This window comes from Xenopus tropicalis, chromosome 4 (assembly GCF_000004195.4).
Source record: "Xenopus tropicalis strain Nigerian chromosome 4, UCB_Xtro_10.0, whole genome shotgun sequence".
Taxonomy (NCBI): Eukaryota; Metazoa; Chordata; class Amphibia; order Anura; family Pipidae; genus Xenopus; species Xenopus tropicalis.
In genome coordinates this window covers 46,437,859-46,464,333 of record NC_030680.2, presented here as the reverse complement: position 1 = coordinate 46,464,333, position 26,475 = coordinate 46,437,859, and the positions used below count along the sequence as shown (strand labels likewise).

Sequence of the window (26,475 nt, the reverse complement as noted above, 5' to 3'; positions counted from 1 at the left end):
GTATAGTGCCTGTGTATAGTGCCTGGGTATACTGCCTGGGTATAGTACCTGTGTATAGTACCTGTGTATAGTGCCTGGGTATAGTGCCTGGGTATAGTGCCTGGGTATAGTGCCTGGGTATAGTGCCTGTGTATAGTACCTGTGTATAGTGCCTGGGTATAGTGCCTGTGTATAGTACCTGGGTATAGTGCCTGGGTATAGTGCCTGTGTATAGTGCCTGTGTATAGTGCCTGGGTATAGTGCCTGTGTATAGCGCCTGTGTATAGTACCTGGGTATAGTGCCTGGGTATAGTGCCTGTGTATAGTGCCTGTGTATAGTGCCTGTGTATAGTGCCTGGGTATAGTGCCTGGGTATAGTACCTGGGTATAGTGCCTGGGTATAGTGCCTGGGTATAGCGCCTGGGTATAGCGCCTGGGTATAGCGCCTGGGTATAGTGCCTGTGTATAGTGCCTGTGTATAGTGCCTGGGTATAGTGCCTGTGTATAGTGCCTGTGTATAGTGCCTGTGTATAGTGCCTGGGTATAGTGCCTGTGTATAGTGCCTGTGTATAGTGCCTGGGTATAGTGCCTGTGTATAGTGCCTGTGTATAGTGCCTGTGTATAGTGCCTGGGTATAGTGCCTGTGTATAGTGCCTGTGTATAGTGCCTGTGTATAGTGCCTGGGTATAGTGCCTGGGTATAGTGCCTGGGTATAGTGCCTGGGTATAGTACCTGTGGGAGGGGGATGAAAAAGTTGAGAAAAAAGCAGCAAAAGTTAAGAGTTGGTTCTTAGGTAAAGTTACAGCTGCAGATTCTTCTTTTCAGTCTTCATTTCTGCACTGTTTCCCGATCCCTGTGTGCATCTGTGCTCTGATTGGTCAATTTTACTGTCTGTCAAGGAAGCTGTGCTCTGATTGGAGAATCCAGAAAAAGAAAGATCCAATCGGAGCACAGCAAAACGGGCTTGAGGAACTCATTTCCAGGACAGTGCAGAAACGGAGTAAGGTGGTTTTTTTTTTTAATGTGCCAAGCAGGTTTGGGGAGGCTTAGCCTACCCTAGCCTTATGGAAAATCCGCCTATGTGCGTAGGCAAAATACAGCAACATGTTTTTCTTTAGAAGTGTACTGATTGCCCGCTCATAGATATTGGCAGCTTCATCGCTGAACAGTTTAGCGTTGTTCATGTCCTGTGATAGGAAGAAATGTAAAACCTTAAAACTGGAGCCATCAAGAGAAGCGCAGACTGATAGAGTTGAACTGACCCATGTGAAGCTGGCCACACACACAGCTGTACGACCCGACATTGGGTTTGATTTCAGCTTTAACGTTACATCATTGCATTAATGTAGTCGACCCATATCTGCAGAGAGAAGAACGGCAACGTTAGCCTAGGCACAGCCCTAGCCATAAGGCAATGACTTGAGGAAAGAACAAGGAGTTACCTGATAGGACATGATTTCCATGCCAATTTTATCAAGCGCAAAGTCATACGCCTGTGCCATTTTCTCCCTAGAAGAAAAAGCATAATAACAATTATTAGCATTGGTATACAAAGGGGCAAGATTCATAGCCTCTGAGGCACAATACGGAACCTCTCCCTCTCTTTAATGGCTGGCTATCCTGGGTGAAAAAGAGGTTGACATTAATACAGTCCTGGCAAATGATGGACAGATGAAGTAGGGCAAAGTTTGTATTTGAGTTTTTTTTAACTGTTTCTGTGCCAGTGAGGAAACCAACTGTGCTCACTGTCCCCAAGTAAAAAAAGAGCCATGTTGGCTGTTTTGAAGCACTAACATCACCCACTGGCATCAGATGGAAACTATGCAGGTCATCCTCTACCTTTTGCCCAAAAAATGTCACCAGTGAATGTTCTTGCCATAATTAGGGGAGCAAGGCATTTGCAGAGCTCCACCCTTATGTCAGTTGGAAGTGACATGCATCAAGTCACGGTGCGACACATGTAGGGTGTTCTGAACACAAAAAGGTTCTGAAAAAGTCATTCATGACCCCTGGGGGCACAAATGCAAGAGCACAAAGTAGTGCCAGGTGTCCCCCTTCGCGTCACACTCTGCATTGAGTGCCAGATGAAAAATCCAGAGCTCAGTGACGAGCGCAGGGCCAGAAGGCGCCACTAGCTCCAACGCAGGTCACACCTCCTGCTGCTCTGTACCTTATGCTTCTGAATGAGGCAAAATGTACAAGACAGAAGGGGGAATGCCTATGCGCCCCACGCATTACTAATACAGCACTGTCTAACGCAGTCAGCCCTGTATTAGTGAAGGGAGTTTCAGGTCTCTAAAATGGAGGGCAGATGACTTTTTCCACCAGAGGCCACTGTTTCATTGGAGCCTGTGTATGAGATTTAGCTGGTTGCTTTGCAATATAAAGATACATATCTCATTCCCTCTGCAGAATAACAGGTGTCAATATTTTACTAAACATTTACAGAGAAACAGAATAATGTAAACCCTATTTACAGACAGGCTATAGTTGCAATTTACAGAAGCCACGCACGGTGCTTGGCCGGAATGACAAATTAGTAACCGATTATGGTGGAATATGGTGATTTTCTGATAACCAAAAAGGGGCACATTTACATTTTCAGGTGGCTCATTGCCATTGAATTCCAGTTGATTCAGTATGTTACCCGGCTGCCACAGACGGCTGAAATCTTCCCTGGACTTGGTGGTATCTCCAGGGTCCCCATAGCGAAAAGACTTAGACACCAGATAAGCACAGTACTATGACGGTACTAAAACAAGAATGAGGGCTACAGTACAGAAGCAAAGCTAAACTAACCAAACAAAACTAAGACTTGTATTTGTTTGGTGTCGGTGTTGCAAATATAGCCCATGGCAGGAGGAAAGTAGTATTTTTGCAGCCTATTACTTACTTGTAACTTGGCAGTTTCCCTTTGGTTTCCCGCACATAGGACACATAGCATTTCCACAGATCTATGTGCAAGACTTTCATGAGGCACCTCTGGAACAGCTGTGGACAGAATTGGAGGAGAAAACTTTGTGTGTTATAGAAGTAGTGGGTATTTGGAATCTCTGGTTTGAGCTGGTGATTATGAAATTGCAGCAAAACGTACATCATTTGGGGCAGCACGTGCTCACTTGGGATACACAGCATATATAGTTACAGATTCAAACGGGGTCACTCCCCTGGCACAGACACATTGGGGGTAGAGAGGCAGCCAGACAATCCCATTTCAAGCAGCTGGTTGCCTAGTATGCAGATATTAGGGTGCCAATGGGCTACACATACAGTGCCATGCTAATCTCTAAATGCTCAGTTTTACTTTGAAGCACATAGGTGATTTCTTTTTCCAATGATAGTTTGCCTCTGGTCCAATGCACACACGGGGAAGGTCCCTCAAGCTAACAGCACTGGAGCTCTAGTCATTAGAATAAATGTTGCTGGATGCTAGATAACCAGTAGGAAACAGAGATTAGCCCACACCATATAGTAAGGCTTTGGTATAATAGAATTGTAGCTTGCAAGTACCCTAATATTATGGGTAGCAAACCTAAATTTAAAATATGTTAGTGAATAATCCCCCCATAAAATAGGGATATTATTAGACACCAATGCCTATAAACCATATACACATAATGGAATATTTTGCAACAGCTCAAACTGAGCTAAGTAAAGCTATATTTGGGATTTTTTGTTTTTATTGTTGAAACTGCTTGCCCTTAGAATTAACCCTTCCCTGCCAGCTGCACTTTGTCTGCAAATATTCTTTTCCCACTGACAATAACGTAACCTGAAAATACAGTATCTTTGTTAATGCAGGCATTTCTGTAAATGTATATTTTTCTGCAGCTCTCGCTTTGGAATTTAAAGTCAGGGCACCTTGGACCTTAGCAGCCTAGATAATGTCTTAATGACCAATTGGAAGATGAGTAGAACAGGTTCTGAAAAGAAATTGATATAATGAAAAACTTAGAATGAATCTGCTTTCTGCTCTGTATTACTACACAGTTGGACCTCTCTTTGTTGCTTAAACAGCCTCTACTCTTCTGGGAAGACTTTCCATTGTAAAATAGGATTTGCCTCCATTCATACCTAAGAAAATTGGCACTAATGTTAGGGATCAGGTCTGGCTCACATCTGAGCCAATTTGGGATTTCTGTATAGATACAGGGGTATCAAACTCAATCACATAAGGGGGCCGAAATCTAAAACACAGGCTAAGTTGCGGGCCAAATTTTTTATAAATATACTTATATATAGTAAGATACTAAGGGGTATATTTATCACAATGTGTAAAAAGTGGAGTAAGACATTACTGGTGATGTTGCTCATAGCAGCCAATAGATGCTTTGCTACTATTGAAATCTGATTACTGATTGGATGCCCTGGGCAACATTACTGGTAATGCTTCACTCCACTTTTTACACAGCATGATAAATATACCCCTTAGTCTTAGTTACTATGTGAGGAAAATGATCAGGCTGGATGGTCAGACACAGTCACCAAGGGCCACATAAAACAGCCAGGGGGGCCGGATTTGGCCCCCGGGCCTTGTGTTTGACATATATGGTATAGAACATAAAAATTCTTCCACTCCCATCTCAGCAAACCCATTCTGTATGAGTCTTGTTTTACACGATGGGTTATCTTCCTGCTGAAATGGGACCAATGTAGGAAGCATGGAGTTGTTAAAGGAACAGATGACATTCCTTTGTGCTTCCTACTTTGTAGCAACAGTTTGGGGAAGGTCCTATTTCTATTTTAGCACTATAATGCCCCCAGGCACAGAGTCAGGCCCGTACAGAGGGGTTTGCTAAGACAGGAGTGAAAGAACTTGACACAGAGCCCTGAACTCAACCCACTGAACACCTCTGAACTTAACTGGAATCCCTATTCAGGCCTGATCCCAACATCAGCACCCAGCCTCTTAAGTATGGATAGAAGCAAACCCTACCAACAGTGATGGAGCATCTATTGAAAAGCCTTCCTTTTAATAAGAACAGGGGAGCAACAGAGCAGCAAAGCAAGGACCAACTTGATATTAAGACCTATTGGTTTCAGAATGAGATGGTGGGAAGATGTGCCCACATACCTTTGCCCATATATTTGTTAAGAGTAACAACTTGGGCTCTGATGAGCAACAAGATGCTATTCACAATTTAACACCACATTGATCACAAGCGGATAGTCGGGGAATCACTAAAATAAACATTGATAGTCAGAGGGAATTCTTACATGGGCAGCTTACTCCTTTTTTGAAATAAGGGCAATGAAAAGGCCTTGTGCTGAACATACTTTTTACCTATTGTATTAATTGTGTAAAGCCTATGCATTGTTATTTCTAGACAATAAAAAAGGAGCTACTCCATGCCTTGTCCTTGCAAGGAAGATAATCCCTCTGCATAATGGACTAATGTTTAGTTGTAAGACAAAACAGTCACAACTAAGGGTTAAGAGACCAGGTTCGGTATCTGAGTTAAACTAACTGAACTAATTAATATTAAGTTAGGAAGAGTGAAAGCAAAATACATTTTACTAAAAAAATTTTAATTAAATTAGAATGAATGAATGAATGAATTAAAAAATTTTAATTAAAGTAAATTAGAACGAATGAATTTAGAATGAATTTTTAGCACTATTCCTTTTGCTTATGAAGAAAATAGTTGTACATAGGTGTATACTGCCCCTTTAAATGAGACCCTTACATTCCAAACTGGAAAGCTGCAGAACAAACATATTAATGGGAACCATATGTTCCCTAGATGCTACGTATGTTTCCTTTTCTATGGATTTAATATGTCTTTTTTTTTTTTTTTTAAATATACTTAAAGAACAAATTTCTCTCAATAGAGATACAGGTATGGACCCTTATCCGGAAACCTGTTATCCAGAAAGTTCCAAATTACAGAAAGGCCATCTCCCACAGACTCTATTTTAAGGAAATAATTCACTTTTTTAAAAATAATTATTTTTATTCTGTAATAATAAAACAGTACTTGTACTTGATCCCAACTAAGATATAATTACCCCTTATTGGGGGCAGAACAGCCCTATTGGGTTTATTTAATGGTTAAATGATTCCCTTTTCTCTGTAATAATAAAACAGTACCTGTACTTGATCCCAACTAAGATATAATTACCCCTTATTGGGGGCAGAACAGCCCTATTGGGTTTATTTAATGGTTAAATGATTCCCTTTTCTCTGTAATAATAAAACAGTATCTGTACTTGATCCCAACTAAGATATAATTACCCCTTATTGGGGGCAGAACAGCCCTATTGGGTTTATTTAATGGTTAAATGATTCCCTTTTCTCTGTAATAATAAAACAGTATCTGTACTTGATCCCAACTAAGATATAATTACCCCTTATTGGGGGCAGAACAGCCCTATTGGGTTTATTTAATGGTTAAATCATTCCCTTTTCTCTGTAATAATAAAACAGTACCTGTACTTGATCCCAACTAAGATATAATTACTCCTTATTGGGGGCAGAACAGCCCTATTGGGTTTATTTAATGGTTAAATCATTCCCTTTTCTCTGTAATAATAAAACAGTACCTGTACTTGATCCCAACTAAGATATAATTAATCCTTATTGGAGGCAAAACAATCCTTTTGGGTTTATTTAATGGTTAAATTATTTTTTAGCAGATTAAGGTATGGAGATCTAAATTACGGAAAGATCCCTTATCTGGAAAACCCCAGGCCCGAGCATTCTGGATAACAGGTCCCATACCTGTAGCATTTCATGGTGAATCCTTTCTTCACATGTATGAGCTCCCCAGACATATTATGTGCATGTATATACACTGTTTATTACAGTGGAGCAGCTGAAGATATCAGACAAACAGTAGCCCATCTGGCCATGCAGGGGGAAGGCCGTACCTCACACACCTGTTTATGGGCAGTTTTACTGGATGGACCGTATTATTGTATAAATACATGTACGAGGCAGTAGGTTCTCTGGACACTCACCTTTTCAACTTTGTCATCATTTTTAGCTTTTACCTGTAGTGAAATTGAACAGAAAATTGGTTAAGGATGCCCTTCATCAACTCAAGGTTTTTCATACAAGGCCAACTTAAACATGCTTTTAATAAAATGTTATTTTTCCCCAGGGTTCCACCAAATCAAATACAAATTTCAGGATTGAGCTGAATTCGAGAACTTTTTGCAGGATTCGGACGCAGCTGTTCGTCCAAACCAAATCTGAACCATTACATTGAGGTGCCTTTATACGCCAGACAAATTAAACCGGTATATATCTGTTCCCAAAGGATTCTGCGCAGCAGTTTAACTCTACTCAAATGTAACTATACAAATAAGAGTTCTGATTCGTTTCCGCATTGGGCTAAATCAGTTGTAGATTCGGTGCATCCTAGTTAATTCTGCAGTTTTTGTGCATCAGGATCTGCAGTAGGGATAATATAACGGAGTATTATATGATTGCTCCAAATAAGGGGTGGCCAATACGTCGATCGCGGTCCACCAGTCGATCCCCAGTGGATTTCTGCGTGAATGCTTACATACGCTGCATCGCCTACGTACGCATTCACGCCACACTTCCGCATTCCGTGTCAGTCCGGTCGATCGCGACCGAGTCTGGCCACCCCTGCTCCAAATCCTTGGTTATCAAAAATGGTGCTGAAAGCCTTAGCCTGATGCTAAATGTGCTGTTTGACCAACACACAAAGGAATAATAGTTGCCATCTAAATGCCTTTAGCTGCCTCTCACCACCTATTTCTAATATACATAGTTAGGCTAAAATGTAATCTATAAGGACTGGAGCAGGCAGATGTCTAACATAATAGCCAGAACACTACTTCCTCCTTTACAACCCTCTAAGCCGATATTTAGTGACCAATCAGTGACTTGCGGGGGGGCATATGGGACAAAACTGCTGTTAGTTTGCATTTGACCTGCGGGCTCACAAACTAACTGAACAATAATGTCCCATGTGGTCCCCCCTAAAGTCACTGACTACTTCCTGCTTTCAGCTCTCTAACCTCTTAGTTAGTGTTCTGGTCATTATGTTAGACATCTGTAGGAATTAGAAATGTTTTTGTTTTTTTTTTCATTTTGGACAGTCTATTTTATCCAGTTTCATTTTCACACTGAACTGTTCCTTTAAAGGGGGGCTCACCTTTAAATTAACTTTTTATAAGTCATAGAATGTTCAGTTCTAAACAATTTTTAATTTGACTTCATTATTTATTTTTCATTGTTTATGAATTATTTGCCGTCTTCTTCCGATTCTTTCCAGCTATGAAATGGAGGTCACTGACCCCAGAAGACAAAACAAACTTGATCTGTGATTGATCTTTTCATTACTTATCTTACTATTCCGTTCCTCTTCTATTCATAGTCCTCTCTCTCTCAACCACTATCTGGTTGGCAAAGCAACTGGAACCCTAGCAACCCGATAGCTACTGAAATTTCACACTAGAGAGATTCTGAACAAAAAGCGAAATAATAAAAAAAACTAAAATAAAAAATGAAGACCAATCGCAAACTGTCTCAGAATATTACTCTCTACATCATCCTAAAACTTAACTCAATATTGAACAACCCCTTTAAAGGTGAATTTAACACCCCCCCTATAGCCAGTCTCATGTTTCGTGATGGTTCTGAGCAGCACTGCCTTTACATTACTTGTCAGAGAGACAGATTGTAATTAGAGAGGAGAGAAACATTGCTTTACAGGGCCAGAAGAACCATACAAATGACTGTAGGGGTTCCAAACAATAAGGATCCCTGTTCCCATTACTCTAATAATGGGTAGAGATATGCAATAGTGAGTAGGAATAGGGGAATGGGGACATATTATACTATTTTAATTGATTTCAGATAAAAATACTTCTGAAAGATTCTCCATGCAAGATATGACTGCAAAATATTGACAAATACATGACCAAGCTCTTGAACAATTCTGTGCATTTTTACAGGGAGCTCAGAAAGGCAGTCCCAGAGCAAGCCGTGCAGCACTGCAAACTGGGAGCACCAGTAATATTGCCACGGATATAGAAGGGAAATGGAAACAGTTAAAGGTCCAGCTTCCGCTTTTGCTATTATGTACATGGGCCGCGGTTGGTCTAGTTTTTTTCTCAGGGGACTTTTAAAAAAATGTTGTTGACCATTTCTAAAATTTGCCTTTGAAACAACAGATTACATTGTGAGTGGTTTTTGGCTAATGACGCACTGGTGACCAGTGGGGGGGAAAGGTGGTCCCTTGCCTTGGTCTCCCTGAATGCGTGTGTGCCAACATGCACAGGATCAGCCCTACAGCACATTTTGTCATGAAAATTCATAGTTTAATGTTTCCATGCAGACATCTGCGCTGTGTGTGCAATGATGGGCTAATCCTGGGCATTCAGGGAGAGGAAGGGTACAGATCAAACAATGTGCCATTGGCCCTAAAGGAGAACTAAACCTTAACTAAGAAATAGGGCAGAAATGCTGCACATTCTGTTTGGGGCTTCTGTTCCAGTCCAAGGCCCCCACAACTTTTTAGCAGGGAAGATCAGTGCCCCCTAAAATGGCCCCCAGTAGCCCCCCATCTTCTTTCTGCTAATTCACTGCACATGCTCTGGGCTGCTGGCACTTAACTGCGCTTAGGGGCCCACTCACCATTTATATTTATATAATATAAATGGCACCATATAAGGCTGATAAGTATTTCACTTAGGGTCACATTACATGGCAGCTCAAACCACTGCAGTCTGCATCAGAACTGAATAATCAGCCCTGTAGCTTCATCTTTTATTACAGGCCAACCTCATTTTCTGCTTGATAATTTGCAATGACCCCTAAGCTTAGCTTCGCAATAACTGGCCAGAACCCACTGAGCATGTGCAGTGCCAGTGACTCTCCTTAAAAAATCAAAGACGGGGAGCTCCTGTGACAACTATAAAGGCCCGGATCATTGCTACTATAGATATGCTGAAAGTGAAGTTCAAAATAAATAAAAGATAGCATTTCTAGCCATATTCATTTTTAGGGTTTAGTTCTTTTATAAGGGAAAAATAATTAGACAGGGCCTAAATAAAACAAAACAAAAATGGAAAAAAAAATTACCAGAAATCTAATTTATTAAAGTCTTGTTTTCTGGGATCACTCTCCATAGATAGCGTTTTAAATGTGTTGTTAATGAAAGGTCAAAGAGAAAGGCAGATAAATAAGAAATGAAGACCAGCTTCAAAACTGCTTAGAATACAGTGATCTATAACATACTGAAGCTGAACTGTAAAGGGTAACTTTAATAATAAAAGACAACTGGAAAAAAATCTGCAGCTATTGCTTTTAAAATGTATAATATATTTATATCTACATGGAACCAATACACTTGATTAAAAACAGGCATAAGCAATAAACATGGAGTCCATTTAATGTTCAAGTTTATTATATTAAGGACACAATAATCCCAAAACTAATGTTTTAAACACATCAATAGCTTTTTATATTTACCACAATAGACAATTTGAATGGTATCTGACTAAGACATTGTACTCACAGTAGTTGGTGTGCTTCTGAAAATGTAATAAATGGCAGAAAACAATGCATTTCTTTGGTACACAACCCTTTAGTACAGTTCCTTGCTATATTAGTTGCCCTGATTAAGTTACACGCAGACCATTTTCTTACATAGATTTATAGATCTTCCTATAAGTAGAATTTATGCAGCCATTTTTATAAGGTTTGATATAGTTGTAATACGTACCAGTGTCCCTGTATACTAATATACTAACATTACTGCCGCTGTTCTCCCTGAGGGGAGTAAATGTTTCTGGATTGTATTGTTATTTTACCATCAGGTCTCTAATCACACAAATCATTCATCTATAGTACACAAACCACGTACACGTACCAATTTCGTTTGTTCCCTCCACTGACATTCAGGGCTGAATTATCAGATATGGAGGTAGAAACAAAAGGCGATAATGTATAACCTAATGGTTGGCTGATTAAAATCCCCATGATTGCATAAAATACGCACTTTAAAAATTGTAGTTCAACTTTAGATTAACTTTTAAAATGATGTAGACATTGAATATTCTAAGAATTTGCAATTGGTCTTTGTGTTTTATTTTTTTTTTTGTTATTTAGTTTTTTGTTACGCTGCTTTCCAGCAGTAGCATTTTAACTAGGGATGCACCGAACCCACTTTTCTGGGTTGGACCGAACCCGCCGAACCCACACTGAAAGATTTGGGAATAGGGCATTTTATAACATACAAAAAGTTAATTTAAGGGCAAGAACCCACAGAGCAAGTTGCTCACCCTCCTGCAGGCAACTTTGCGCAACTTTGGAAACTGAAGCGATGTGTAGGGCTTTCCACCAACGACTTCTATTGCTGCCAATGGAAACCCTTTTCAGAGCAGAGATCTATCGCGAGTAACTCTCTCCGTGGATTCTGATCTTTAATTTGGACTGTAGAGTCGGCACCATCAATTTACAGTCCCAGTGATTAGACCAGGGATTAAATGGATCATTTTCATTCCAAAATACAGTTATAATTAGATTGGTTACTAAATATACTTCACTTTGTGGTTTGATGGAGCAGCAGAAAAGCAGATCACCAAAAGCAGTACCAATATTGGATAATGTGTTTATGTGATTTGACAAAAATCACATTAAAAGAAATGCTCAAATATATCCGACTTTGACATTTCCAGACTCAAAGTTTTGAGATTTATCAAATGGAATATGGAGGTTCATTAAGAGAGATGGGTTCTTATGGATACTGCACAGAGATCAAACAGCTTATTAAATGGTTGGGATCTTAGGGATGTACCCAACTTAACACTTTCAAAAGAGGCAAAAATTGGGAAGGAAGTTTTGCACTAATATCGCCAAATATCTACCAGGTAGGGAAGTAGTCAAAGAGAGGGCACCGGGTCAAAAAAAGATCTAACAACTAAAATTGTGTTCCCCAGAAAATCCCAATCAGCCCTCAAACTGGAGGATTCAGTAGCATGATATATACACGAGGGGGGTGCTTGCACCCGATTTTGCATTAAGACCTTCATGAAAGTAGTGACATATAGGTGTTTATATAAAACAACCAATCAGGAATGTAAAAAAATGGAAGATACACAGAAATTAGCCTGCCATTCCAAAAACTGGACACCTAATGATTGCAGCTCACTGGTTAGGAATTTCAAAATGAACATAAACACATGAAATGCCAGAACCATATCAATACAGGCTACAGTTACTGAAACATACAGAGGATTGTACTTAGCACTGCCAATGGAGTAGGCTGCACCACAGCAAAACAGCTGGACAAAAGATGGCCATTCCGACAAGGCCAAGGAGGCTCCTTTAAAGGCAGATGCTAAATACTGAGGAGCTGACCAGTGCAGAGAACTCATCTTCATTGTAATGCTCAGAATAGATACATCCACTCTCTCTCCACAATGCCCCACTATCATTTTGAATCAATAATAAAGCAATACACCGTATCTTCACTAAGAACAAAGGTCAAAATATCTCCGAAATGTTTGTTAATAATCCAAAAATTGTCTTCTATTTTGTAGGAGACAAATTAATGAAGGAGGAACGTCACTGACGCCTTATCTCCCTATTCCCAATGCAAATTTAAAGCTGCAATCTAAATCCAAAAACAAATGGTTTCTCCGTACGTTATTGAAGTCTGGGCTTGATGGTCAACTTCATGAGTTGATCCTTATGCTTTTGGGCAGCTTCAAAAGCAGGTAAATTATGGGATGCCAAAGCTTGCTGGTCCACTGACCTCTAGGGAAAGCCTGAATTTATCTTCTGAAAGACTGGCAAGAGCAGCTGGCAAGTTTCATGAACCAATGGGGGTTAATGTTACATTCCAGGATGACAAAGTTGAAACCCACCCTTGTATGCTCATCTGTTATTAGCAAAGTATGCTTTTAAAGAGAGCTGGATAATCAACATGTATTTCTCTTTACAAAAGTATTTGTGGCATATTTATAAAATCAACGCAGGAAACTGGCCAAGAGGAAAACAATGTTTGAGGGTTTGTTCATAATAAAATCTCTAAATGCTTTGGAAGTACAAAGACAGTAGACTCACTACCCAAATTTAAAAAGAAGATCCAACCCAAAACCAACAAAAAAAATAATTTTTAGTAACTTTCCATATGCATTATTAAAAAGTTTGATTATTTTACTTAAATGAATATACTTGTAACTGTCTTTCCCTTGATATTCCCCCACTGCCTGTCCTAACTACATGTACCACTGAAACAACACAGCAGCACTCAGCTCCCCTCCGCTGGAGATTCCCACAATGCCTTGCATGTTTCCTGTTTAACAGAACCGTTAGAATAATAATAATACAGGTATGGGATCCCTTATCCGGAAACCCATTATCCAGAAGGCTCCAAATTATTGAAAGCCCGTCTCCCATAGACTCCATTTTAATTAAATAATTCAGAATTTTAAAACTGATTTCCTTTTTCTCTGTAATAATAAAACAGTACCTGTACTTGATCCCAACTAAGATATAATTACCCCTTATTGGGGCAAAACAGCACTATTGGGTTTATTTAATGGTTAAATGATTCCCTTTTCTCTGTAATAATAAAACAGTACCTGTACTTGATCCCAACTAAGATATAATTACCCCTTATTGGGGGCAGAACAGCCCTATTGGGTTTATTTAATGGTTAAATGATTCCCTTTTCTCTGTAATAATAAAACAGTACCTGTACTTGATCCCAACTAAGATATAATTACCCCTTATTGGGGGCAGAACAGCCCTATTGGGTTTATTTAATGGTTAAATGATTCCCTTTTCTCTGTAATAATAAAACAGTATCTGTACTTGATCCCAACTAAGATATAATTAACCCTTATTGGAGGCAAAACAATCCTATTGGGTTTAATTAATGTTTTATTGATTTTTCAGTAGACTTAAGGTATGGAGATCCAAATTACCGAAAGAACCCTTATCCGGAATACCCTTGGTCCAGAGCATTTTGGATAACGGGTCCTATACCTGTAATTGTAAAAACCAATGAAAATTCTATTCTGTTACTCAATTATTCTATTAATATTTTTTTTAAAGCATGGGTATAATATGGCAAAAGTTCAAATTATATTTTAACATAATGGTTCAAAAATGTTAAAACATTACATTTGTTTTCCTTAATGCCATGTCTTCATTAAAAACCACTTTGCTCTGTGGTAAATAGGGTAAGGCTTCTCTTTTCTTTACATCTTCATTTCCTTCTGAAGGTTTTACAGCAGATATCTAATGGAATAAAGCAAAATGGGGCACAGAGTGCACGGCAGCTTCATGTAACTGGATTTGCTCGCTGCAAAGGGCTGTGGCAGATAGGGAGATTAGTCGCCCGCGACAAATCTCCTTTGTCAAGGGCGACTAATCTCCCCGATATGCCATCCCACCGGCTTGAATGTAAATCGCCGGTGGGATGGCATATTCCCGAAATTGCGGAAGTTTCCTCTCAAGGCAACTTCCTTCTGAAGGCTTTACAGCAGATATCTAATTCCAGAGTAAAGCAAAATGGAGCACAGAGTGCACGGCAGCTTCATGTAACTGGATTTGCTCGCTGCGGCTAAAGGCCGTTATACAATAGCTGTACCTGCTCAAACAGCTCATTTTCTAAAGCAGTGACCCCCAACCAGTGGCTCAGGAGCAATATGTTACTCACCACCCCTTTATTGTTGCTCCCAGTGGCCCCAAAGTAGGTGCCCATTTTACATTTATGACTTGGATGCAAGTTTTGGAGCCACAAAGACCATGTTTAATGTGAAACCGAGCCTTCTGTAGGCTGCCAGTCCACATTGGGCTACAAAAAGCCAATCACAGCCCTTATTTTGCATCCCTAAAGAACTTTTTTCATGCTGATCAAAAAATTGCCATGTTCTGGCCGTCCAGAGATTTAAAGGCACACAAAGGTTTGGATTCATTTCAGCTAAACTGCAAACCTGCAAAAAGTGCAAGGATTCGCCCAAATGCCAAACTAAAACATGGCTTAAGTGCATCACTACATCATTTGTTTTTGGCAGACAGCAGCATTCTGCAATAAGCATTATAATGGGAAATGCTATAAAAATGAAATCTGAAATTTCATGTCATGGCAATAAACTTTCACTGCCCCCCTAAGCAATCTGTCTCACAACATGCAACTAATGACAATTAGCTTTTATACATTGTCTATGAAAAGGGAACACTAGCCAGTGAGGTATTTGACCTGTCAATCAATATCCGACTCCCACATAAAGAAACTGCTGAGAGGGATAGTGAAGGGTAGCCCAATTTTAGAAATGGTACAGAAATATAATATTAATTGATGTCTTGCCAAGAAGAGGCAAGAAAAACTGATAAACATCTAAAAATCGCAGCCCAAGAAATGAGATTTGCTGTTGCGCCTGAACTAAATTTTTCTCTAAAAGTTAAAAATGGTGATAAAATGTCCCCATTTTTCTTACCTTTACATAATATAATCTATAGAACGGACTACAGCTCCCATTCCCAAGGACACCACAAATATTACTGACCCCCTTCTCTCAATCAGATACAAACAAGTATTAATATTATCGAGTTTGTAAAGCACCAATATATTCCACAGCTGTAAAGCTGGCCAAACACGTGGCGATTTTCGATCTTTCATGCAACCATCGTTCCAACCCTCCACTGACATTCAGGGCTGAATGGTCAGATATGGAGGTAGAAACAATAGGATTTCTACCTCCTTCTGCCGGATTCAGCCCTGAAGGCAGGATTTTGCTCAGGCGCCCGATCAAAATCTTTTAACCCACCTGATTGGCGAGTCGACCGATATCAGCAGCCTTCTGCAATATCGGTCGGCTTGCCTAGTTTCCATACACGCACCGAATATCGTACGAAATTATTGGTGTGTGTATGGCCAGCTTAAGACAAAAGAAACCAAGCAATATCCAAATAGATTATAGATTGACAAAAACAACGTAACTAAGGTAACGAGGCATCAGAAAGAGACTGCCATGATGAGAACCATTACCAGTAAGTATTTTTCTCTGTTCATCTGAAGATGTTCACTAAAGGGACCTAAGAACACAATCCTATACAGAGCAAGAATACCAATGCAAACAGGTTTCAGCTGACAAAACCAGATCTGAATCGCTTATTTGAGCTTTTCTTGATTAAACGTGTGACTTCAAAGTGGAAATGAGACTATATACAGAAGCTGCCACAAATCACTATGGAATGGCTGAAAGTAAAGAGTGTAAGATTGAAGGTGGATGTACACTGGAAGATATCAAGCTAAATGCCCTGATACTGTATGAAGGGCCACACTCACACACATACAGTACAGCCGCCTATCGCACTTCTCATTTAGATGGATGGCCCGAATGACCAAAACAACATGATGCAAAGAGTTGTCAAAGCTCCTCTTTACTTCACTGTCCGATGATTTTAAATCTACCTTATTTTCAATAAGGCTAGGGGAGGCTAAGCCTCCCCAAACCTGCTCTGGCACCCTAAAAATAAAAATATAAAATAAAAAACCTGGCTCTGTTTCTGCGCTGTGCTGCAAATCTTCTCCTCTCCCTGCAAGCTCCGGGTTCTGCTCTAATCAGCTGTCCTCTGTTTGGATCTTTCTTCTTGTATATTCTCCAATCAGAGCACAGCTTTCTTGACAGACAGTAAAATTGACCAATCAAGACACAGATGCAGACAGGGATCGGGAAATTTTGCAAACTGCAGAAATGAAGACTTAAAAAAGAAGAATCTGCAGACTGTAAGTTTACCCATGAACCAGCTTTGAACTTTGCTGCAGTTTTCATCCCACAGGTACTATAATGTATATGTTCTAAAGGCTGACCCACTAGCTGGAATTAAATTGTTTTTTGTCATCTGACATTTATAATATCCCCTACCCTAACAGATGGAGGGTAAGTTGATTTTTCCCCCTGACAAAGCTCATTGTGCTTTTATATATTTGTTATGGTTTTTTGCACATTCTATTTTTTTTTTACTTTTGTCATTGTTTTTTTCATTTATAGTAAGTTACAGTGGGGCCAATGCTGTGTATCAGTGCCAGTGTTATAGTGCCAGGGCCTGAATATCTGCCATCTGTACCCACTGCTCCTCATGGCATATAATGTGCTGGTTTTGTATATAAAGACTGTGTCTCGCTGTATATAATGTGCCTGGGATGTCAGTACCTGCTGCCTCACTTTCTATAAAGCTAACTTAAACACATCTAATGGGGAGGTTAACTTTTAAGTTAACTTGTAGTATGTTATAGAATGGCCTATTCCTAGCAACTTTGCAATTGGTCTTCCTAGTTAATTTTATATAGTTTTTGAATAATTTGCCTTTTGCTTCTGCCTCTTTCCAGCTTTCAAATGAGGGTCACTGACCAAAAAGTATTGCTCTGTGCAGCTACAGTTTTATTTTTCCATGCAGGCCCCTTAACTATTCATATGCCCATCTCTTGTTTAAACCACTACCTGGTATATAAGACCCTAGCAACCAGATAGCTGCTGAAATACCAAATGAAGAGCTGCTGAACAAAAAGCTAAATAACCAAAAAACCATTAAAAATAAAAGAGGACTAATTGCAAATTGTCTCAGAATATCAGTGTCTACATCATATTAAAAGTTAATTTAAAGGTGAACTACCCCTTTAACCTAATTTAACACAAATGTATAGAGAACCCCTAACAGAAGTGCACGTATGAATGCTTTTACATCCTAAGCATTTTAGGGTTAAAAAAATCCCCCCCACCCGCACTTTTGCACAGTATCCCTGGGAGTCAGTTGGGAGGTTATTTTTTTACACCAGCAGTGAATCCACTAAGTGTCACATTAGCTGTAGGTCAGTCTGTGTATGGGCCATCTTTAGCCTCCCCAAACAAAAAAGTCATCCTCCGCCTATGGACGAACCGCTATCTATGGTATTTAGATATTGGTCAGATGTCTGGGCTAGCATACACCTACTGGAAAAAGACCCAAACAAATCATGTATGTACGTATGACCAGCTTTACTCTACAATCATGGCTATATGTATGGAACCCTCAGTCGGCAGTTTTGAAAACAGACAGTCTGCCTAAACAGCAAATCTTGCCTATCAGTGCCAGCAGTAGTTGGAAGAAAAAGAAAACCAGAAGGTACAAAGATTAAAGTGTACATGGCTATACAGCCCATGGGCCAATTGGTCAGAAAACCCCAATATGTGCTGTGTTAAAGATGATCTATGTGCAAATATTTTTTTTACACACCTACAATTAAATCTATTTTATAAAAAATGTATATTCTTAATTCGGTGTCTGTTTTGTTATGCTTGTTTATTACATTACACTGCCTCCATAAAATATACTTTGCAACCTAGGGTGGCATCTTCTTGCACAGCAATGAGTAATTGCCTTTATGTATGTAATTGCTTGCCTTTATTAGAACAAATACCTTAAAGGGGCAGTATACTCCTTGCTTAACATGAAATCAATGAATAGAGCTTTTGCCTGTTTTATACAAGAAAAAAAAGCTAGACAGGGAAATTGATGATAGTCCATGTTTGGTCCTTGCGAGGTTTAAAACTAGGTAACCACTGCTCAGACAAGCAGGAATCCATTGCGCAATAGGAAATATCTGTACACTGGTAAACTACCTAGCTTGCAAGGATCAAACATTTAGCTTCAATAACCCTGTTTAGCGTAAGAAATACGTTAAACAGGGTTATTGAAGTACGAAAAAATATGTTCAGTACAGGTACCATTTACTGAACATGATCATGTTAATCAAGGACAGTACAGCTCCTTTACCAATTTAAGGACCAGAATGCAAGCAGCAGAAAAAGAAACAGATTACTTGATGGCACCCAGCACATACAGGGTTAAGTCAATAAATCTAGTGGCAGAACTGACTTAAGATGATCATACATAGGCCAATATAAGTTGGCATCTAGCCCCTTAAGTTAAAGCTGGCCATACAAAGAATGATATGCTCGTTTTGGTGAAGTCACTGCTTTTTATATCTGATATCAGTCAGGTTGGCCCGCCAGTGTCTCATACATGGGCAAATAAAAGCTGTTGAATTGGACCAAAGGAGCCAAATCGGCAGTTAATACACTGGAAGATATAAGCTGTCGATATAAGTCCTGTAGAATGATTCACCTGCTTATCTGCCGCAGACTCAACCATCAATATCTGGTCGAAAATCGGGCAGGAATGATTTTCTCATTTGGCTCCTTGATGCAGTGCTCAAGAGAGCAGCTGATCAGACAGGTAGGTTTAAAAATCCCATTGTATCAGGATCACATTGGCATGTAGATTGGATCTATACAAGCCTGAAATATGGTCAGAATAAGATTTTACTAATTTGATGACCCAAGCAAATATTGGCTTATTTGGAGAGGACCACATAGACATGTTGATACAAACTTCGCTCCAACACAGGCCCAAAATAAGATCCTAGTATTGGCCCCGACCAACAATTCGACAACCCTATTTTTCCAACCTTACCCAGCGAGCATATATCTCTAAGTGTATGGCCAGTTTTATATGGCCTTTCTAGCTTTGTTACTCATCAGGCACAGTTGTTATGGAGGCACCGATATGTGACAAAACATATAACAGACACAGGTTATATTTTAATAAATAATGTATTCTTATAAGGATTAATATGGTAAAAAAAAAATTCAGCTGAATAAATGCCTTTCAAGACAGACCACATATGGGCCTGCTTTTGACTTACACAACGGATCAGCTGATGTAACCTTTAATGAATGGCTGTGAAAGAAAGATCCCCAGCACAAATCTCTCTCCTGCAAAATCTGTTGTTCATGTGACAGGAACATGAGCAGAGCATTCTGGTCCAGTAGAACTGTATGTGTGTGAAGAAAAGCTTCCCTGTATTTTTACGCCTCACTGTATTAACTTTGAAATGGATAAAGAGCCCATTGTCTTTGGTTTTAAACTGGAAAATTGTAGGAATCCTAGAAGACAGAACACTAGTATCTTCAGAAGCAGTATTCAAGAGTCCATAGGCCATATAGTCACAGATATAATTACTCAAGTAAACCTTCCTCAAGTGGAGTCCAGATATCTTCAGTAATATCCTTCTTGACGGACACTAAAATCATAAAGTCAAGTTTCTATTGATAAAAACAGCCTTTAATATGTGTTGCACTGTGGGATAAACCCTTATTCTGCAACAGGTTTCCTGATCATAACGCCAGTATTATTGCGGTTAAAAAAAAAAAATTTAATCCTGGACTGACGAGACCACAAGAAAAGTGATGAAATGTTTTCTGTGAAAATAAAAACAGGCATGTTCTCAAAGGCCAACTTCAGGCCTAAGTTAAAACTGTTGCTTTCATTAAGAGGGATATGGTGTCTATGTAACCATGCAGAGAACTTAGATCCAAAAAACATTCTTTGATATCCATTCCGTCCAGTTTTGCCCACTGAGTGCCACTCTGTAAACTGATGTTGGCAAAAGGAGAAATATGGCAATAGAATGAAGAACCAATAACAATCTCTAGAACCGATACTTAATGCAAAGGAACAGAGGCAGCAAGAATAAAAAGATATTACTAGTGCCACAAGGTTCTAACATCACTTGTTCAAACTTTTGTTGAGCACTTTAGTACATGCCCGTCTTAATGTTCTTAAAGCAGAGCTGCTTGCTGGCCAAATGATTTGGGCATTTCAAAATATTGAAATGCTCAGCATAAATCTTAAGGGACCTCAAAAGTGTCACATTTCCAAATGAACTGAAATGAATTAAATGAATCCTGTGATACACATCAGATCCAGTTCGACCATATCTTCTTGAATGCTGCAAATCCTAGAAAGAGCAAGTCTTGGGATCCACTGAAGGGATTGTTTCTTTGCCAGCTACTTGGTAGGAGTAAAGTAGCATGTTTTCATCAATCATCTTAGATTTCCTATTCTTCTGGTGAAAATAACACCTTCATATTCCACTATTCTTGACAGGATAGTTCACAAAGCATCCACTGTCCAGATCTCCTTGCTACCTTACAGCTTCTTGTGGCGTACAGTTCTTTTCATCTGCTCTTCCAGATATAATGTAAACATCATAAACCACTGAAACCAACAAGGAGGTGGCATCCAGGTTAGGTGATAATACATGGTGATCCGGTCAGTAACAATGGCAAGTTAAACACCAGATTTTGATTATTCCTATATTTGTGGTTAAGCTCATTTAAAAAGTACAAAATGAAATTTGAAAAAAGCAGGCTCATTTAAGATGATGAAACATTTTGATAGAATGATACAAAAAAGATTAAGATGACCACTAAAGCCAGTGGAAAAACACTTTGGTTAGGAAAGTTAAATCATATAAATGAATAAACAAATATTCACTTATTTAGCAATGATGGAGGTTAAGAGCAAAGTGAGCAGAAAGGAGTCATGACACAGTATGAGGTGTGCATTTGCCAACTCAGGGGTTGCATAAAGGCAGTGCAAATCCAAGAATTCACTAAGGTTGGTCTGATACATATGTGCACCCCGCAGTGACCCTTAAAATGAGTGTACTGCCCACTGACTGAGGCCATACCGTCAAGGGGTAACCCCGATATATAGATGGTGCTTTCTGACCGACAGCAATTTGCTATAAAGGCTTTCCCTCAGTATTAGGAAGATGCTTCCTAATAATGACTAATTACTGACATGGCAGGATTATAGCGATAATAAGCAGTTAGGGCAAGGCAGCTGTGATTCTATTAGCATTTATGGCAATTATGTTTACATACCCCTTTCCAAGGGAGGCATCATGCCTAGACTTAAGCTGAAAATATCCAATAACTCCATACAAAGGACAGTAATCAGTTAGGGTCATAGTTTTCCTTTTTATTTCCAATATCAGAACATATTTCTTTGAAGAAGCAAAAAAAATGGTAAATAAAACTTTTTATTGCAGAATAAACTTCTATTATAAAAATACGACTAACCTTCTATAATTAGGAAGATTCTACAGCAGTGTTTCTTAAATGTTTTCTCAAGTAAGCTGTGGTATGTGCTTTACAACACAAACAGGGCCGCCATCAGGGGGGCACAGGGGGGACAATCGTCCCGGGCCCGGGCGTTTTTAGCTTTAAAGGGGGCCCTGCTCGGGCCCCCTTTAATCAAGTCCAGGCCCCGTCTTCTTTGCGTCCTTCGCTATGTGCCACGGCTCCCTTCTACTTCTGCGCTTTTATAAGGTTGCGCCCCGTGCGTGTGACGTCAGCACGCACGGGCGCAACCTTATAAAAGCGCAGAAGTAGAAGGCAGCCGCGGCACATAGCGATGGACGCAAAGAAGACGGGGCCTGGACTTGATTAAAGGGGGCCCGAGCGCGGTATGACACATAGTAAACTGTAATGTCCTTCCTGCTGTTCAGTTCAGTTCTAACCTCTGGCAGCAGCCACTTTCTCTCAATCCCCACCAGACTCATACCCTAATTAAGGATCATAATAACAACATGTGACAGGTGGATAATCCACTCTGCTGAGCTCCCTGTGAGTGCTGCCTTCTGGGAGTTGTAGTCTTTCATTCCCACTAATTTTTTGTGTTTATTTTATTATGAATTCAACTTTGTGCTGTGTCCCTAACTCACCATTTTAGTGTAATTATCCTTTTATTGATATAGTGCCAACCTACACATTTTATAAATAATGTTTGGGTGCCCAGGTAAGCAAGCAAGGGTCCCTATAGTCTGAGTGGGGGGTCCCTATACTCTGAGTGGGGGAAGCAGCAGGTAGGAAACTGCTACAAACAAAAATAAATGAATAAATACAAATTGCTGCTGTATTCCTAAATCACTGAAAAATATACCTTCTACCATTCTAACTCATACATATATGCGGCTTCTGACATGTTATTTCATTTTTTATTTTTTTTTACACATTGTTTTCAACCTGTGTTAGGAGACTGGGCAAAATCATCAGAATGTCATGGAGGAAACTATTTTAATGAATCCAACATATATTCCATGTTGTTCCTACAGCTGGCCTGTGCTATGGCATCTACATGTGCTTAAGAAATAATATGCTTAGTATTGCGGGCTGACTAATTTATTTTCCAAACTGGGTATTTTTGTCCTGATTAGAGAAAGCCGCTGTAAATAATAAATTAATAAATTAAAAAAACGTGCGTCTGTATTCATGTTTCAGTTTTTAAAACTAAAAGCTAAACACGCCCGGGTCTCTTCAAGTATCCTTTCTATTTTGATTTACCCCTGTAATATGACAAATAAAAAATGGCAAATAAAAAACAAATACAAAAATATTGTAGAAGGGATATAATATGGGTAACTCATTTTTTCAAAAAAAGTCAGATGTTGAGAAGCATCAGCGCAGTACTGCTGCAGGTATGTCTCAAAAATAACAGCGTGGAAACTAAAATGCAGTGGAATTTTTTTTTTTACCCGTTAACACTTATTTTAGTTAATTGTGTGGGTTATGTGTTTTTTTTTTTTCATTTTTTTAACATTTGTTTGAAATTACAAAGCTTGAGTAATTCAAGAAAGAAAAATGAAAAGCAGGTCATGTAGCACTTTGTATGATATTGCATGAATGCAGTGCAGACTGGAATGATTTTTTTTTTTTTGGACAGCTTCCAGGTGGGGGGGGGGAGCCAGAGGATGCTGGGGGTGCCCTGGGGGAAGCAGGAGGATGCTTGGGGGGGCCTGGGGGAGCCAAAGGATGCTTGGGGGCCCCTGGGGGAAGCAGGAGGATGCTGGGGGGGAGCAGGAGGATGCTTGGGGGGGCCTGGGGGGAGCCAAAGGATGCTTGGGGGGCCCTGGGGGAAGCAGGAGGATGCTTGGGGGGCCTGGGAGGAAGCAGAAGGATGCTGGGGGGTTGGAGCAGGAGGATGATTGGGTGGCCTGGGAAGAAACAGGAGGATGCTGGGAGGGAGTGAAAGGAAGCAGGGAGCAGGCCATAGTAATTTGGGGGAGGACCACCAATGTTTTAGGGGGCCCTAGGCTGGCTAGCAATGGTTTAGGGGGTACCTGCCCTGGCACCAATGCAAAACGCAATAACCGGCCACCAATGTCTGTATGTCCTTTGTATTGATGGGAGGGGTCACTGGGGGAGGGGCCATTGGGGGTGTGTGAGGAGTGGGGCCCCGAAAATTTGGTTGTGAGGGGCCCCGTGATTTCTGATGGCGGCCCTGATTTAACTTATCATAAAACCACAACTAAATTACTAAACATATACATATAACATACTATTTAGGTACATTACATTACATTTAGGTAAGTAAATGTGACCTGTCACATACAAACTAGAAAGCTACAGGCAGTAGCTCCAGAACTTTTAAAGGGGCCAGTAAAATATATTTTTTCACCTAAGGCTACAAACATTTAGGTTTATCATATAAACAACCTTCTTAAACCACATATTTACTGGGAACTGAGCGCTGCAAGCATTAGAAGTGGTGTCTTAGTTGCTCTTTTAGAAAAAAAAAACGGAGAGGATTAGTTACCGTTTATTTGAAATACACATTTATTACAGTGGTGTATAGAGAGGCCTGTGTTTAATACAATTATAGAAAGTGGTAAGAGCTTTTGCAAAGACATAAGCGAACAAACCATTACACTTTTACAATAAATAAAATGTATTCACGTAACTTACCATTAAGGTGAGACAAATAATCTATGTAGGCAAGGACATATTCAGGGATGTCTCCATATTTCTTTAGTCCTAACTCAAAAATCTTGAAGGCCACCGATGTATCCTGGATTAAGATAAAGTAAAACTTTTAAAACAATGTCTTTGATTATAGAGATTCTGTTTTCATGATCAGTTATAAAATGTTGTATAACATGTCAAAGGCTTTGCACACATTCCTGTTGCCGTGAACAAAACACAGCCAATTGCCAGCACAAGATGTGAGGCACTTACATATTGATGAAATGCAGCACTATTTGCCAGTGACTGGTACATTGTTATTAGGAGGGGAGCCTAGACCCAGCCCACAGCATGACTGATACATCATTTCCCATGGCCGTTACAGGACTGCAAGTGGTGGGCCCCTGATCCAAGAGAAGGTTAAACAATGTATATTTACTCTCACCTTGCTACAGTAATACTCCATTAAGGCTGCAGTGACGTAAACGTGATGACGGGTCCTGGGATCTTCCCTGGCTTTCTTGAAAATCATTCTCCCAGATTTGCCCTCAGCTCTCCTAGCAAACTTCATGTACTGAATATAGACCTGACAGAAAAACAAAGAAATATGAGAACCTTTTCAAACAACTACAAAAAACCTAATTTCGTTGTGGTGAGATCAGTGCTGCAGTAATGCCATACAGGATAATAAAAAAAACATGACCGATCTTACCAAGGTGGGATCTATATCTTCTATGGCGAGTAATCTGTTGTATATGCTGTGTGTTTTTTCATACTTCATTCGGCTCTGGAGAGAGAATAGAAGGTTTGAGCAAGAGAATAAAGCTAGCTTATAGTGATGTGTGGGTCAGCCTCAAACCTGTGGGTCCCGCTCTCCCCACCCACGACCTAACTGAGCCCCGCTTCCGGCTCTGGCAGTGTCTATTTATAGGCACAGGCATGCCCCGCCTCCTCTGTGACATCAGAGATGGGGCAGGTGAGGTGCAGGTCTATAAATAGACGTTCCGAGGGTGGGGACCTAACCAATCAGATGTCAGCACATCAGCAAGGATTGTATAAAATAATATTGATGGCTGATGATTACTTTCAATATATAGGTTCACAAGAGATTGCAAATATGGAATAGCTATATATAGGCAAACTATACAAGATATCAAACATCTGCATAGCCTGAAAACTTAAATGAATGATGTTTTGACCAACGTGGTCTTCACCGAGAAAACTGTTGTGATAAAATGAACATTTCCTGCAAGCGACTATTTCCTTTTCTGTGAAATGGAAACAGACAGCCCTTTGGAACAACTCAGAGCCATCAGGCAGGTACCACAGCATTTATGAGTGAAGCTGGAGTAAATACGCTATGGTGCCCCATTGGGGCTGCTGTTGAGTATTGATGACAGAAATAGTAGAAGATTAAAGTCGCCATGTCTCACTAACAGCTTAAAATAAAATAGACGCACTCATATTCCTAATGTCCAGCAACTTTATACAAACCTTAACTATTTATTAAAAACCATGTTATTCTTTGCAAGAGAACGTGTCCTGTCTGTTCATGTAAATCTCCAATACAGATACTGACCTCTTCGTAGTCTGCGTAGGCAAAATACAGCAACATGTTTTTCTTTAGAAGTGTACTGATTGCCCGCTCATAGATATTGGCAGCTTCGTCGCTGAACAGTTTAGCGTTGTTCATGTCCTGTGATAGGAAGAAATGTAAAACCTTAAAACTGGAGCCATCAAGAGAAGCGCAGACTGATAGAGTTGAACTGACCCATGTGAAGCTGGCCACACACACAGCTGTACGACCCGACATTGGGTTTGATTTCTGCTTTAACGTTACATCATTGCATTATATATGGGCCCTTGTAAGGTAGCGTTGACAAAATGATCCTATTATAAATAAGTCAGTCTGTCAGACAGTAGATTCTT

General features: G+C 39.9%; 1 protein-coding gene and 1 long non-coding RNA gene across 2 annotated transcripts in view; both read right to left on the bottom strand.

Moving 5' to 3' along the window:
* Positions 1–1,172: 1,172 nt before the first annotated feature.
* Positions 1,173–7,071, bottom strand: LOC100487280. Its single transcript, XR_004222344.1, has 4 exons — positions 6,940–7,071; positions 2,873–2,970; positions 1,422–1,488; positions 1,173–1,339 (listed from the first exon to the last, which is right to left on the bottom strand). It is a non-coding gene; the product is annotated as an uncharacterized LOC100487280 (long non-coding RNA).
* A 17,422-nt stretch (positions 7,072–24,493) lies between these two features.
* LOC100491871 (cleavage stimulation factor subunit 3-like) overlaps positions 24,494–26,475 on the bottom strand; it is a 39,968-nt gene continuing 37,986 nt past the window's right edge. The window contains exons 12-15 of the mRNA XM_031901325.1: positions 26,126–26,242; positions 25,259–25,333; positions 24,992–25,132; positions 24,494–24,652 (exon numbers count right to left, since the gene is read on the bottom strand). Coding sequence (XP_031757185.1) covers positions 24,509–24,652; positions 24,992–25,132; positions 25,259–25,333; positions 26,126–26,242 — 477 coding nt within the window. The 3' untranslated portion in view covers positions 24,494–24,508. The remainder of the gene's footprint in view (positions 24,653–24,991; positions 25,133–25,258; positions 25,334–26,125; positions 26,243–26,475) is intronic.